This window comes from Leptonychotes weddellii, chromosome 16, assembly GCF_054177405.1.
Source record: "Leptonychotes weddellii isolate Sample4059 chromosome 16, ASM5417740v2, whole genome shotgun sequence".
Classification (NCBI taxonomy): domain Eukaryota; kingdom Metazoa; phylum Chordata; class Mammalia; order Carnivora; family Phocidae; genus Leptonychotes; species Leptonychotes weddellii.
In genome coordinates this window covers 8,041,757-8,056,474 of record NC_138384.1, presented here as the reverse complement: position 1 = coordinate 8,056,474, position 14,718 = coordinate 8,041,757, and the positions used below count along the sequence as shown (strand labels likewise).

General features: G+C 45.1%; 2 protein-coding genes across 5 annotated transcripts in view; one reads left to right on the top strand and one right to left on the bottom strand.

Annotated features, from left to right (window-relative positions):
* The window catches only part of WWOX (WW domain containing oxidoreductase), a 918,520-nt gene that overhangs the window by 875,040 nt on the left and 28,762 nt on the right, over nt 1-14,718 (top strand). Inside the window, exon 8 of one of the 2 annotated variants that reach the window (XM_081806335.1) lies at nt 8,801-9,909. The exons of the other annotated variant lie outside the window; for it this stretch is intronic. Within the exon in view, the coding sequence (XP_081662461.1) occupies nt 8,801-8,989 (189 nt within the window). The 3' untranslated portion in view covers nt 8,990-9,909. Of the gene's footprint in view, nt 1-8,800; nt 9,910-14,718 lie in introns of those variants that run through there. 2 annotated transcript variants of the gene reach the window in all.
* Nucleotides 21-14,718, bottom strand: part of MAF (MAF bZIP transcription factor) — a 337,857-nt gene continuing 323,159 nt past the window's right edge. Inside the window, exons 2-3 of one of the 3 annotated variants that reach the window (XR_014140792.1) lie at nt 8,084-10,119; nt 21-6,821 (exon numbers count right to left, since the gene is read on the bottom strand). Coding sequence is in view for 1 of the 3 variants with exons in the window: in XM_081806330.1 (XP_081662456.1) it covers nt 9,978-10,119 (142 nt within the window). In the remaining 2 variants the exon portion in view is untranslated. Of the gene's footprint in view, nt 6,822-7,542; nt 10,120-14,718 lie in introns of those variants that run through there. The other 2 variants (XM_081806330.1, XM_081806334.1) reach the window with 2 other exon arrangements.

Genomic DNA, 14,718 nt, shown 5'->3' with positions numbered 1-14,718 from the left:
CAGAAGAAACCACAACCGTCTAGGAAGAAATCTTTAATTTTTATTCAGCTTTAAAGAGTTTGAGAGAGTTTTTTTTTTCCCTTTTAACAAACCAGTTCAAGTACATGCCTTCAGATTATAAAAGTACCTGAAATTGCCTAGAATATCAGCATGCATAGCTTGTTAGTATTTACATATATTTACATAGGGAAACAAGAGAAAGATCTACAGTTATTTACAGTCTACATAGGAGAAGAGAAAGGCAGCCTAATTGTATTTCCTAAAATACAGTAGATGAGTAGTCAGCACATGCATATTTAGATAATATTTGCATGATAGAATACAATTTTAAAAGAAAGACATACCTTTGTAACTTTCTATGCTAAGGTGTTGTATAATCAAGGTAATTTTTTTTTGTTTGTTTTGTTTCTAGTCTATTTGCATCGAGTGCTTTAAAATGTTCACTAACACCGAGGCAGAATTATTTACCCTGGCAATTAAAGCAACAGCACACACGATCATTTCCTACTAACTAGCAACAAGCTGCTGGTGAATGAAATATCTATTGTTTCTCATTACCCATCGACCACTGTGACGAGATCTCTCTGTATAAGGCAGTGCCTAAGCTATCCCCATTAATTATGGACGTAATATAAATGAGACGCTCTCCACAGTGTGTTCTAAATGAAATATTAACAAGGCCAGCGTCTTTGAGCCTGAGAAATGATCTGTTGTAGAGAGCTCGGTATGAAAACGCACAAGCCTAATGCAAACACTGGGGCCAGGCATGGGTGCCTGCCTGTGAGATGTGAATTAGCGCAAAGTCCATTCTTTTTTTTTCATTTGTTTCTGGAAGACAGAGTTAAGAGTTAATTTCTTGCCATGATGTGGCCCCATCAGGAGACCCCGTGGATTTTATTACCACCCACCCCTGCCTTTCAGTACTACGTTGTAGAATATTTCTGTGACCTAGGTGTAAATGAACTGTCTACCTTAAAATCTAAACAGCTTGTTTGGGGGGTTTGCCCTGAAATCTGGCTTGCTCACAAAAACAGTCAGCTCTTGGTTTTCTCAAAGAACCGACGTGGCAGGCCACCTTGGCGGGGTGATTCCATGCAGCAGAAAGGAAGGGGGAAGCTTTTTGTTTCACCTGGACTGTGAAGATAGTCTTTGCACCATTATATTGCAAGAGAACCCATTAATTCTGCCTGGCAATTATTTCAAAGGTTTATTTCAGTATACATGGCAAATACAGAGGCATACATTTATATACAGTATACAGAGCTAGCTATAACTGAGGATGAAGAAGTAGAGTAAAAACGTAAAATGTTTCAAATTAACACACGCTAAATATCTTCTTTTATCTCTTATAAACACCCAGTAGTCCTTCAGCCCTAGTGTTGGAGGCAGCCCGGTTGGAAAATTCCAGTAACCCACCATCAGATCTGTCCCATGTGGAAGGATGATGCCAATTTTGGTGGAAAATTTCTATGGCTCTCCTGCTTAGCAGTTTCACACTAACCCGTGGAAGAATGGGTACCCCAATGCATTCTTCCATCCCAGCAAGAGAACTCCCCGTTTGGAAAGAAACGGTACGCTGAGCAATGTGGGTCATCCAGGCAACACTGGCAGGAAATGCCCAGGGGCTTCTTTCATGGCTAGGAGACAGTCCGTGGTATCCTGCCTTATTTGTAAGGAGACCATCTCTCAGGCCCAATCGGCTGTAGGTTTTTGGCGGGCACAGATGGAAGGGAGACTAAACAGGAGTAGTATCGCCCACGTGGATTGTACCTGAGCCGTTCCTCTTCCTTTCCCTCATGCAGAGCACCGCCCCCACCCCCCCATGCAGGTCTACAGTCTCAGGAAACAGCAGGTCTCAGAAAGATGAAATCATTCTAAATATTGCTTCTCCAGTCTTTTGAGACCAGACATAAATCTGTCATGGAGCCCTTGGAACATTTATGGCAGGGATTCCGGAACACAGAAGAGGTATGAAAAGGGCCTCATTTATTTCAAGGGAAAGTTCAGAACAGTTCATTGAATTGAAAACACAGGTCCTGAAAAGCCTACCAAGGTCAGTGTGCCCTTAAGTCCTGCTGATAGCCTAAGTGAAAATCCTCCCGTGCCTGGCCTTCCCAGAATAAACATGGCTTTGGGCCTCTTTGGATGGTTGGGATTAGCTGCCTTTTCCTCCCCAAAACTTAAGGCTAGTGAAGACAAATATATTCTTCTGTCTTAAAAAAAAAAAAAAAAAAAAAATCCTTTCCAGCTTTCCAACCTGAACCTACTAGTCTCTGAGTTTGTGCTTGCAAATATTTCTCAGAGAAATAACGGTGGCGCTTGTCCTGACTTTGCGTCTCATTCTGCCCAGGTCTCCAAGTCATTCTCTTAAAACTCTGGAGTGAGCTTGCTAGAAACTCATGTCTTTTGTCAAGGGGAATGCTGTGGTCCTTGTAGTCTGACTCGGATGTGGGGATATACTATTTGGGATACCTGAAGTACAAACAAGAAAGGTTTCCTGTCACCTTGCAGACTGTCTCTGAATGGAGGCCTGTGGCTGTTTCTCCAAAGATGTACCACATTTGTTCTCCTTCAGACATTTCACTCAAGACACCCTTTGCAATTGCGGGTTCTGACCTGTGCTGGGACCAGCTACATTTTTGGTAATGGATTGGCCTAGCCCATTGCTTGGGCCTGCCACCTTCAAGCCCCCCCTCATAGACTGTATCCCCAGTGTCACCTGGGGAATGGCACTCCTTTACCTGCTGGGGGAGAGACAAGTCAACTGAAAAGAACCTCTGAGGTTTTCCATGCTTGAGAACCTGTTTTAGCAAAACAAACAAACAAACAAAAAAACCTGTTTTCTTGTGGCAAGAGGAGAATATCCTAACTCACTGGGCATTTGAGTGGGCACTAATCTTCCATAAGGCTGAAAGTCTGAATGCGATCTAAATGGATGTTCTGGAACACTCTCTCAGACTTTTAAAGCCTCCACAGTTAAAAGCAAGAATCTGCACTCCTAATCTTCTTCACTGTTTTCTATTTGAGAAACTGAGTAGTATTTCCCTTCTGTAATAAATGTTAAGAACAGCCTGTGAGTTAGCAAAACTCCCAAAGGCTGCTGGGGCGGGAGGAGTTCTGTTTTGATGCCAACAGGAAGTATCCGCATGTATTCAAGCCTCTGTGGGAATCAACTGTTCGAAATCTGTAGGAGCAAATTTCTTAGGAACTCATTGGGGGAGGGTGGGGAATGGGGACCAGAGTCTCAGAGAACGTGTCAGGTATTCTCCTCCAAAAGGCCACCCTCATCCGACATGTATGCGAATGTATAGTATGGAGATTTGCTTAGGTTTCACTGGTTTTGATGTGGTTCAGTTCATGCTCTGAAAAAAGGTCTACGATCCAAGAGTAGGTTCCTTAGCTGGGCAAATCTGGCACGTGGAGGTGGCATTTTGAATCAGGTGACCTTTCGGTTAAGGGCCATTTGCTATTGGATCATCTGAAGTGGCGCTGAGTCTTCAATCTTGTTAATCCAAATGGATATAATTTCAATTTAGTTCACTGACTAAATCAACAATGGAAAAATTGTCCTTTTAACATTTCTCAGGTGAACACGTGACAACCCAATTCATCCTAGCCAGGGGCGTCACACTGTGGCCAGGCAAAGCGTGGCCGAGGAGGCCCTCATAGGGAAGCTTCTGCTGAGGGGGAGACACACAGCAGGGCCTGGGCCATATGCAAACATCGGTGTCCTGTGTTTGGGAAGGAGGCTTTGCACAGCTTTGCATGGATTCTGGAGCGGGTCGATCTGTGTGGTTACCTATGTGGCTTTGGAAACGTTGCTTTTAATCTCTGATCCTAAGCGGGCTTCTCTGTAGTTGTCCCTGGCTCGGAGAGCTGGGTCAGGGTTAGAACATCATGCTTCTGAAGGTCTCTGCACGGTGCCTGATGGGTTGTAAGCTCTCAATCCATGCTAGCCATTGTCACCCCTCGAATAGTCCCTGTTGGCAGCTGCTCATTAGAAGAGCATGACAGCTTGGAGGACAGTGTCCTTTCGGGGGATACTGTCCTTTCAGGTGCTCTGTTCTAGTGCCTCCCGTAATTTTGGTGGAAGTGGGTGTGTTCCTTGATTAGCACTCACCTCACGACTGTCAACTGGATTGCACGAGCATCAACAGTGAAGGAAGGGGGTGGCTTGGGGCTGTGGTCATGCTCCGGGGGAAGGCCCCTGAGCCTTATTCCCCTGCACACTGCCTGACTCCATGAACTAATGAAACACATGTGGGGGCTTAGACGATTGTTCTCTGATGGTAGGGAACTGACAACATCTGGGGGGCAGTTTGCTTTTGTTTGCCTCTCACATCGGAGATTTAAGCCCGTAATTGTTTTTAGGAACAGATGTGTATCAAGGTATCCGGAGATGAGCTCTGAATCACGGTGTTGCACTTTTCCGGTAGAGTGGTTCCAGACTCTTCTGTCGGGAGTGTTACTGAGAGACAGGGAAAGACAGAGGGTGTGGAGGCCGCTGCTGACGCCACCTGAGACGTGTGCGCCCATTCCCTCGTCTCCACCAAGGCTAAGCCACTGCCGTGTTCTGGGGCCACCAGACAGGTGGTTGGTTCTGCACTGGGCAAGTGTTTGTTCACCTTACAGACCCCAGAGGGGTAACAGGGAAAGCTTGGAGGGTTTGAAGAGGCACTGTGTTGCCCTCCTTCCATCACTGTCCCGGGAGTTCAGCACGATAATCACCACCCACTTCCAAAAGGGTTCTGGTTCCCTGCCCTTGGGGTTCCAAGCTCAGGCTAACTTCCGTGCCATGTCTCTTGACACAACTACTTTTTGTTGAACTGACTCATTCAACATTTGCCGTATGATGTCCTGGTATCAATATGTCTGTAGTAAAGCAACCTTAGAACATCTACTACTCTCGAGATCATTGAATAGATGATAGATATTCCGTGACAGTGTGTCTATTTTTTTTTATATGTCTCATAGTGAAATCTACTTTAAGACAGGAATATAGTCTTCCCTTTAAGTAAGCATGCATTTTAAAATAGCGGAACTTGAAAACTGAACATTGTGTAACATGTGTCCTTATTAAAATGTAAGTTAGAGTACTAACCAATGCATCACAAATATCAATATGTGGGTGATTTTTTTCTCTACTATATATTGTTTATCAGGAACCTCTGTATCTTTTCCTTTAAAAGAGTCAATATCCATTTGTATTCCATGCTGACAGCTCCAAATTGATGGCCAGCGGTTATCAAATAAATGTTAATGAAAAGCAGCTACTTAACATTTTCATCCCAACAAAGGGTTTTAGAAGGATGGATAATTTAGATCTCAGGGCCTCAACCATAATTAAACAACTGCTTTTTAAATCCCACCTTTCTGTAGCTCCAGATTGTACTGCAAACCTGACAAATGATTTCTGAAAGAGAATGATGAACCCTTATTACCAAGATACTCTTAATCCCAAAAAAGAATCGTAGGTAACTTTACATACACTATAAAGATTGATGGCACACTTCTCCTCTGGCAGCTCGCAAATGTTTGACTAGATCAGAAATGGCATTCCAGCATGATTAAAGATTCTGCTGGGCTTCCCAAAAATTCTCAGTCCCCGTGTCGTCCACACCCTAACTCACGCCGTGTCCCCAGGATGGAGCCGCGACACCCCAGTTCCCGGGGTTTGCAACTGCGCGCAACCTACAGGCTTCCGATAAATTGTTCTTAAGAATTCATTTAGGGGAACCCGCAGCTCCAGCCCGTGTTTATGTGTCGACGTGTTGCTATTATTTTATTTATCACGATGGATCAGTACAGCGGTGGTGACAACCAACAAGACATTGCTTCAGATATTTTATAGCAGAGTTGTTAACGTTATTTCCTTTATACGGCTCTTTCATCTTTTCTGAATTATGTACCGATGCCCCAGAAAGTGGCATGAAAGTCATTTGATGGTGATTAAAGGGCTCTTTTAAATTTTTTTTTATCAGTTTAAAAATGTTTGCTTTATCTTGTATCATCAGCAGTACCGGCTTATTTACTAATGAGATTTCCCTAATGTGGCTCCGTCTCATTCTCATGATAGGCAGACCAAAAAGCTGATGAGCCAAAAATTAGAACTTGTTGTTAAACTGTCATCACATCAGATCCTATAAAGATGTCACTCAGAGGCTGCCATGGGTAAAGAGAATTCCCCAAGAAGCCAGGAGGGGAGCGGGCTTGGGACTGAGAGGCGCCGGCACCAGCTGAATGGAGCAAGAACCCAGAGGCTGGCTTTGCCAAACGTCTGCAGGTCATCTTCGCAGGGAAGGTGGTCTTTGCTTTCAGGGGCCCCTACTGCACCCCTTTCTTCTACAAAGCCAGCCCTTGGTAAAAGATGGGGCTTTTCTAAAATTTATGCTTTCCAGCATGGTAGCGACGTGTGAAATGAGGTCAACGGCAATTGCATTCAGATTCCTTGGAAGGAAAAGGCATGTCCCCCAGTTCCCCCGTCAACCTGATTCTCATCAACGAAAGGGCAGAATTTCTTTGCAAAAAGACCACTCCAACAGTGCAAGAGTGCACCATGATACCATTTTAGAAGGTCACGGTGGCAAGATACTACATTGGGTTTAGAAGAATTCCTCTTACTGCTTTCCCCAGTGGCCTACTTTGATCTTCTGTCAGGATTGGAGAGGTCCTGATCACTGTCGTGATGTGCAAATGCTGATGTTATAAGCACTCTCGAGCAGGGGTGGGCAGCCTCAGTTTTGGGGATGAGCTGACTGGATCCTCTCACCACTTGGGAGCTGATAGCAAATCACCTGACCAATCTTTGGTGGTTTTGGCAGCTGCAAAGTAAAATGGAAATCTAAGATATCCAGAAAATTATGCAAAACACCATCTCCACCTGAACTCTGCTAAGAATTGAGGCCAAGATGATATTTGGCTTGAGTTACCGGGATGAGCATCTCAGTTCTTCAATTTGTCTTTAGAGGCACTTTGCTTCCCTTTTTCCCCGACATGGGATGCAGAGGAGTCAGATAAACCACTCGAAATTTTTTCGATAAATGTGCCAGGTGCTAAGCTAAGGGTTATTAGGAATGATAATTCAGTGAGAGGGAATTTGGATGACATGAGCCTATTTCCATTACACTTGAGCCACACAAATCAATTCGAAAAGAAATAGCTGAATCCAAGAAAGTGTAACTGGCTATTTGGGGAGCAGACATGGTGAGGGGCGTGGGGAAGTTAAACACCCATTACTATTTAATTAAATCGAAGTCATGTCGGGTGTTCAAATTCTGAACTAATGGGACTTGTCCAACCCAGTCAAGGAGCCGGTAATCATCAGAACTCAAGTCTGACGATATCCTACCCCCACTCCACTCTACACCGCTCCCCACAATCCTGTCACTTGACCATTTACTTTGCAGATTAATTCAAATATGACCATAGACACTGACACTGAAGTCCACCCCTACCAAACAAGCAAAAAACTCAAGCCTGCTTTATAGCACTTTCCTAAAATTATAACACCTGGAGATCCTAATTCTCAAAATGACCTTGGCACCCAATAGTTCTAGAGCACAATCACAGTAAGCACAAATCAAACCATCTGGGGGGGGGTGGGGAATGTTTCTCCATGAAGCACTCCCCTTGGGCACAACGTCAACCCTGTAGGGGCAGGAAAGATGGTAAGCTTTGGGTGGGGACAGAAATACATTTCCCTCTCTGTCAAATGTCCTTAGTGTCTTCCCTAATGGTGACCTTATCCCCATTACCTCTTCTGCCACCCCCCCTCCCTATCAGCTGATAATTAGTTGGTGCAGCAAGGGCTATGATGCACATAAATAATCATAAGATGCCAGATAAACTGTATTGGTTTTAAATTAGAGCCGTGCCTACCGTGTCTCCCTATGAACAGCAGCCTATTATTTTTAATTATGGCTTGCAAAGCAAAGTGATTTCTTTCCCCCTTTACAGCATCCCTGACAGCATTGTGTCAGCCGGGATGATATGGTACCCCACCGGCATTCACATCCCTAGCCACAGCACCAACTCTTACTCAAAAGGTGAATCGAAGTAATCAATCACACTCATTGCAACTTACAGTTTGAGGTGGGCTGGGAGGAAATGTGCCCCCTTAGTCACTGTCCCATTGCAAATATGGGGTGAATGTGACATTTACAAAAAGGTTTCCACAGGATCTGGATGAATTAATACATGTGTCGCGTGTCTGCATGAGGCATGTTTGTATGTATGGCAGGGAGTCCGTGTCTATGTGTGTTTCAAGCATTTTCACACAGCACTGAAAACTCTTCCCCTAGCAGCACCGTGGTCGAAAATAAAGGAAAGATCAGGCACCAGTCCCTCTCTGGGTTTTCTATCTGATGGGCCATTATTAGAGTGGTTGGTTTACTTCAGACAGATGGTTCTAGAAACATCTTGGTGTCAGACTGCCTCATGCATTCAGAAGTCAGTGGGTTGGATGAATTTGTTCTTGGGTGTTCAGAACGATGCCTGCCGTCTTTTTCTCTTTGCTCAGAAGAGACCTTTGATGTGACTGATCGATGTGCATATTTATTGTCAAAGCCTTTTCCTCTACGAGGTGTGAAAAGTGACGCCAGCAGAGTTGGTGAATCTGCTTTCCCAGAATGTCACATCATACCTTGTACAGGCACGTGCTGAGTTCAGTACCCTCGGCATCCGAACCAGGCGGGGCGAGGCTTGCTAATTCCCAGACAGAACGAAGTCAGCTCATCACCTCTTTTCTTTAACAAAAAAAAAAAATTTTTTTTTTTTTGGTCTTTTCTTCTTTGATTTCCAGCAACAAGGAGCTGCCACCACCGTCTACTGTGCTGCCGCTCCGGAGCTCGAGGGCCTGGGAGGGATGTACTTCAACAATTGCTGCCGATGCCTGCCGTCCCCGGAAGCTCAGAGCGAAGAGACGGCCCGCGCCCTTTGGGCGCTCAGCGAGCGCTTAATCCAGGAAGGACCGGGCAGCCAGTCCGGCTGAGCGCGAGCTCGGGGGAGCATCGGTGCGCGCAGCCGGCCCGCGCGCGGGCGCCTGCGTGGCTGCCGCCGCTGGACCCCGCCACCTTGTCGTCCGGCGGCTCTCCGTGCGCCCCCGACACACATCCGCCAGAGTGAAGGGGATAAGAGTAGCCACAACAGAGTGAAGAAAATGTCAAGTACCGATGGGAAGCAGGGAACTGCAGGGCCAAGGGCACAAGCTCTCTCTTCTGGGGCTGGGCGAGGCTGGCGTCTGTCTGCTTTCCTGGCGGTGGCCTGTTGGAAGGTGAACGCTTAGCTGGTAGGCAGGCTCCTTGCCTCGCTGTGGGAGCCCAAGCCATTCTCGCGCACTGTTTAGAATAGCCAGGCGCCCCCCCCCCCCCGTGCCCCCATTCGCCACCGCAGCCCCACTGTAGTCAGGAGCTGGCCTTCTTCTGTTTAGGGAAGAAGAGGCGGGTGCGTATCCTTTCGTTCGTCCTGACCAAGCCTGAGTGGGCGCAGCAGTGACTGGGGGAGAGAGCTCTGGGACCCCTGGTCCAACCAGCCAAGAGGGAGGTGACACTTAGAAATGGGTGGGATAGACAGCGCTGGTGGGTCGCAAAAGGGCTGGCCCACCGACCCCCTTGCCAAAGCTGCCCAAAAAATTCTTGAGAGATTATTACAAGCAAATTTTGCAAATCATTCTCCAGACACCTTGGCAGGCAAGAAAGGAAGCATTGCGTCCATGAGAATATACAGGATACTTTGGGGGCAGAGCATAAAAAACTTGTGCCCTTTGTTCCTCATTTACAGTTTCCAGAAGCAACCTGATGGTGGAGGTTCACAGCCTCCCTGTTGTTATCCTGCTTGAGCGTTTCCGCTTCATCTTCCTCTCCTCCCATCCTATGCTTAATAAAAGAACATGCTTGAATATTATCACCTGAAGTTTGCACTGTCTCTTTAACTGTTTCAGTTTTGTTTTTTGTTTTGTTTTGTTTTTTTAGAAAAGAAATCTAGAGGAAAAATAAAGCGCTTCTTGTAGATGCCAGGAAAACACTGCTCTTGTTTCTTCTCAGAGTTTGTTTTGTTTTTGTGCTTTGTGGCTGTCTGTGGGCCAAGTTGTCTCCCGCGATTAGCATGCCAGCATCATATTTTCTGTTGGAGAAAGAGAGAAAAAGAAAAATGACTATTGTTTAATTTCACCTCGAGAGGTTTTGTTATTACTTCTAGTGGGTTCTTTCGGTCCTCAATGGTTTGCTCCCCCCTGTAATTATCAAGTTCTTGGTGACTAGAGAATCTCTCTGTGCATCAGAATGGGGGCAGTTGGGGTCTCTTTCCAACTAACCCCTTTTCCCATTCCAGCAGGGATGTAAGGAAGTCCACTTTGGCCTGATAGAATGCTTTTGCTGAAATGCCGGGAAATACCAGGGGTGAATGTCAAAATCGTGCAGATTCCCTGCACCAAAGCCACCACTTCTTTGATAGGTTAAACACATCCTTTCCAATGGGATGCATCATCTTAAGTTCTTCGGGCTGAGCAGAGAGGTGACTAACTCTAGCTAAGCTGTAGGCATTTGGTGAAGGGAGAAGTTAACCAGTACAAAGAAGACATTGGAGTATCACCAGCCAAGGTGATATCCAAAACATCAAAGAGAACCAAGGGAGAATCTGCTGGCTGCCCACCTCCCTGCACTGTCAGGGTCACTGTACTGACTGATTCCCATATGGATCCTGCGTCAGGAGGGTAAGAAGAAGCTTGGGGGACCCTGACCAGGAGAGGTGAGTATTCCCCCAAACCCAGAAGCTCTCTTAAGTCCAATAGACACAGTCTTCATATAAACACTCACTCAGCAAGCCATATACTCGGTGCTTCACCGTGGAAATCCAAAGTTTAGGGTAACTACCCACTTCTGCTGCTGTATCTTGGGTCTGCAGGCATCTTCACCTTGCATAAGGTGAGCAAGTGGATGCCATGAGCCTCGCTCCTTTTATGGCTTATTCTACATCCAAGGCTGCTATTGCTCACTGTAAGTCAGGGGTGTGTGTGCAATATAGTATCTATGTAATATATATGCACAGGTAATCTGTATTTCAATTATATCAATGATCCTACTCTACCACTATCACTGCTACTAATTGCAGACACTATTTACTGAGCATCTACTACATGCCAGTTGCTGATCACACCTGTTTTCTTATTTTATGCTCACATGTTGAAACTGAAGGTTTATAGAAACAAAGTAACCTATTGACAGCCCATAGCTGGTGAGTAGCAGAGTCAGTATTTGAATCCAGGTCCATCGCCTTCAAATCCATGCACCTTCCGCTACATCGCACCGTTTAACGGATAACCGACCCATAGGCCAGCAGTATATGCACATTGAATTTATACAAAGAGTGAATTATTCACGAAGGAGATTATTTGGTTTTGTACCCAAGCCCGGGACCTGGCTGTCCTCCAGCACCGAGTATAAACTTTGCAAATTACTTCTGTACATTATCCAGCACCAGCCCCACAGACGTTTCCTTTCGTCCTGGTTGTGAATAGGTCTGCATCTGGCCTTGGTTACCCAGGTTTAACTTCTAGTGGACTCAGCGTCCAGAGCTCTCCACCATGGCGTAGCACCTTGAGATGCACCCAGAACAGGAAGAGAGAGCCGGTTGCTCTATAGTCATTTTCTTTTGAGTGGCTCTCCCTCCCGAAGGCAGCCAATTTTCACTTCCATGGCTGATTGAGGGAGACGCTTCTATCAACAGGAAACAAGAAATGGAAGCATCCCCAGCGAAGACTGAAGCTGTGGCTTGTGGTTTTGCTGTTTAAAATGGGGTTATGGGTGGTTTTGTTTTGAACTTCAGTGGAGGAGGCCTGATTACTTTCATTAAGGTCAGCACTGGGCCAGAGAGCCTGCCTTGCACACTGGCTGCCCATTCTGGTCACCAGCAGGTACCGTTTTTAGAAGTTTACATTGAAAAGACTTCTAAAATAGCGATACTTCCCCCACGTGTTAACTCATTGTGCCTTTAAATGCATCCAAGCTAGTTTGGTTGGGTTCATTTTAGAATACTAAGGAACATCACAAAATACTTTCCGCATGATCACTTAAAACGCTACTCTGAATTATGCCTTCTGATAAATGAAGGTACTAACACTAAAAGTAATTCTTAAAAAGACAAAGACTTCAAGACCACCCACCATTCCAACAGAGAGAGTTTCATCTTTGTTTATTACCTTTTAAATCTTTCTACTATTTGGTTTCCTGCCCCTTTTCCGTTTTTCCTCCCGCAGATTATCTTATTCCTCAGTTTTAAGTAATTTTAACGGGATACCAAATATATTGGCTTGCTGGTGGGTCATCGTTTGGAAATTCATACGATGGAGCACTTAGGTTATTTCTAGTTTTTGCTGTTAGAACTAATGGCTCAATTAGCATCTTTATCCATACAGCTTTTTCCTCCTATAATTTACCTCCTCAGCATACACTTGCAGATATGGAACTTTTGGGTCCAAGAGCTCTTATTTGGCTCTTACTGCATATTGCCTTACACTGTCTGGAAGGGTTACAACCAGCAGAACATACATGTTTCTGTTTGTTTTTATTTTTAAAGATTTTATTTATTTATTTGACAGAGAGATAGACAGAAGAGCACAAGCAGAGGGAGTGGCAGAGGGAGAGGGAGAAGCAGGCTCTGCACTGAGCAGGGAACCCGATGCGGGACTCGATCCCAGGACCCTGAGATCATGACCTGAGCCGAAGGCAGACGCTTAACCATCTGAGCCACCCAGGCGCCCTACAACCTCATCCATATTGGATGTTGCCATTTAGTTTTTTTTAAACATATTTTTTAAAGACTTTATTTACATGAGAGAGAGCACGAGCAGGGGCGTGGGGTGGAGGGGCAGAGGGAGAGGGAGAAGCAGGCTCCCTGCTAAGCAGAGACACCCCCCACCCCCCCACCCCCAACACGGGGCTTGATCCCAAGGTCCTGGGATCATGACCTGAGCTGAAGGCAGACGCTTAACCAACTGAGCCACCCAGGCGTCCCTTTTACATATTTTAACTTCACGTTGTCACAATCTGTAACTATTTATATAAAATACCCCCGAGGAGCCAGTCTCCTTATTTAAGGCAAAAGCACTTTGTCCTTCATTTTCCCACTGGACCAAGTTCACAATTTTTAATTAGAGTGGAAATTCCAGGTGAGTCTACATTGAGTTAGGGTAGAAAAAAAAACCACCGTGGCGCTCCCACCTCTTTACCACGTTATTCAACTAGCAAATGCCCTGACTTCCTTGCAGTCACCAACAGAAGCACTCCAGGGACCCCATCTGAATACCGTGTAAAGACCAAAACTAACCACGCAATGAACCACGGGGTCATTCCAGCTTCCGTGTGTACCCCCCTAGCTGAAGGGCTGTTTGCTATTACGAAATGCGCCACACCACTCAGGAAGATCATCACTCCTCTAAGCTGATCTGTTTACAAGGCCCTGCCCTGCTGCATCTTGAGTGTGGGAGAATAAAAGCTGCTTTTAATTTTCCAAATAGATATATGCAAATAGAGGATCTCCATCACTCATTCAGATTAAAGAGGCTGTGTGCCTCCCCCAGCTTTCCTGATTCCATTTGATGTTCTCGAGGAGATTGTCCCTTTCCTTTGGAGTCATGACCAAGGCTCATTTGATGCTGGGCACCCCAGATGAGAAGATCCACTTTTATAAAGTACCGTTTCCTGAGTGCTTACCAAGACTTCGTGCAAAACGTTGAACTGAAATGTCGTTTGCTCCTTTTAAATTTCACGACTTTTGAATTAAATGTCGCTGTCCCCTTTTCACCAATGAGAACATTTGAATCCTGGGGCCACCACTTCCTGTGTGACGTTGTCCCAGAGATTTCACCTCGCTGAGCCCATGAGTCTCCAAACCACTCAGCATTTGTGGTTTCTCTCACCCCTCCGACTTCATCCCTCCCGGTCCTACCTCCTACATTCAGACTTGTTTAGACTCCTCTAAACGAACAAATGTGGTTTCCATTAGTAGTCTACCTGAAAATGGTTTGATTCTTTCTCTATATCCTTAAATATGACTTATGAGATTGGTTGCGGTGGGGGAGGAAATCCTATCATTGTATTTAAATATAGTTCATCTTAGAAATAATTGCTGAATAATTTTCTTTTAAACAAAACATATTGCTGATTTTATTAGAAATGAAAAAACTCCTCACAGTGTAGGGATAGAGGGTACATACCTCAGTATCATAAAAGCCATATATGAAAACCCACAGTGAATATCATTCTCAATGGGGAAAAGCTGAGAGCTTCTCCCCTAAGATCAGGAACACGGCAAGTTATGTCCACTCTGTTCGACATAGTATTAGAAGCCCTAGCCTCAGCAATCAGACAACAAAAAGAAAGAAAAGGCATCTGAATCGGCAAAGAAGAAGTCAAACTCTCACTCTTTGCAGATGATATGATGCTTTATGTGGAAAACCCAAAAGACTCCACTGCAAAACTGCTAGAACTCATACAGGAATTCAGTAAGGTGGCAAGATATAAAATCAATGCACAGAAACCAGTGGCATTCCTATACACCAACAACAAGACAGAAGAAAGAGAAATTAAGGAGTTGATCCCATTTACAATTGCACCCAAAACCATAAGATACCTAGGAATAAATCTAACCAAAGAGGCAAAGGATCTGTACTCAGAAAACTACAGAATACTCATGAAAGAAATTGAGGAAGACACAAAGAAATGG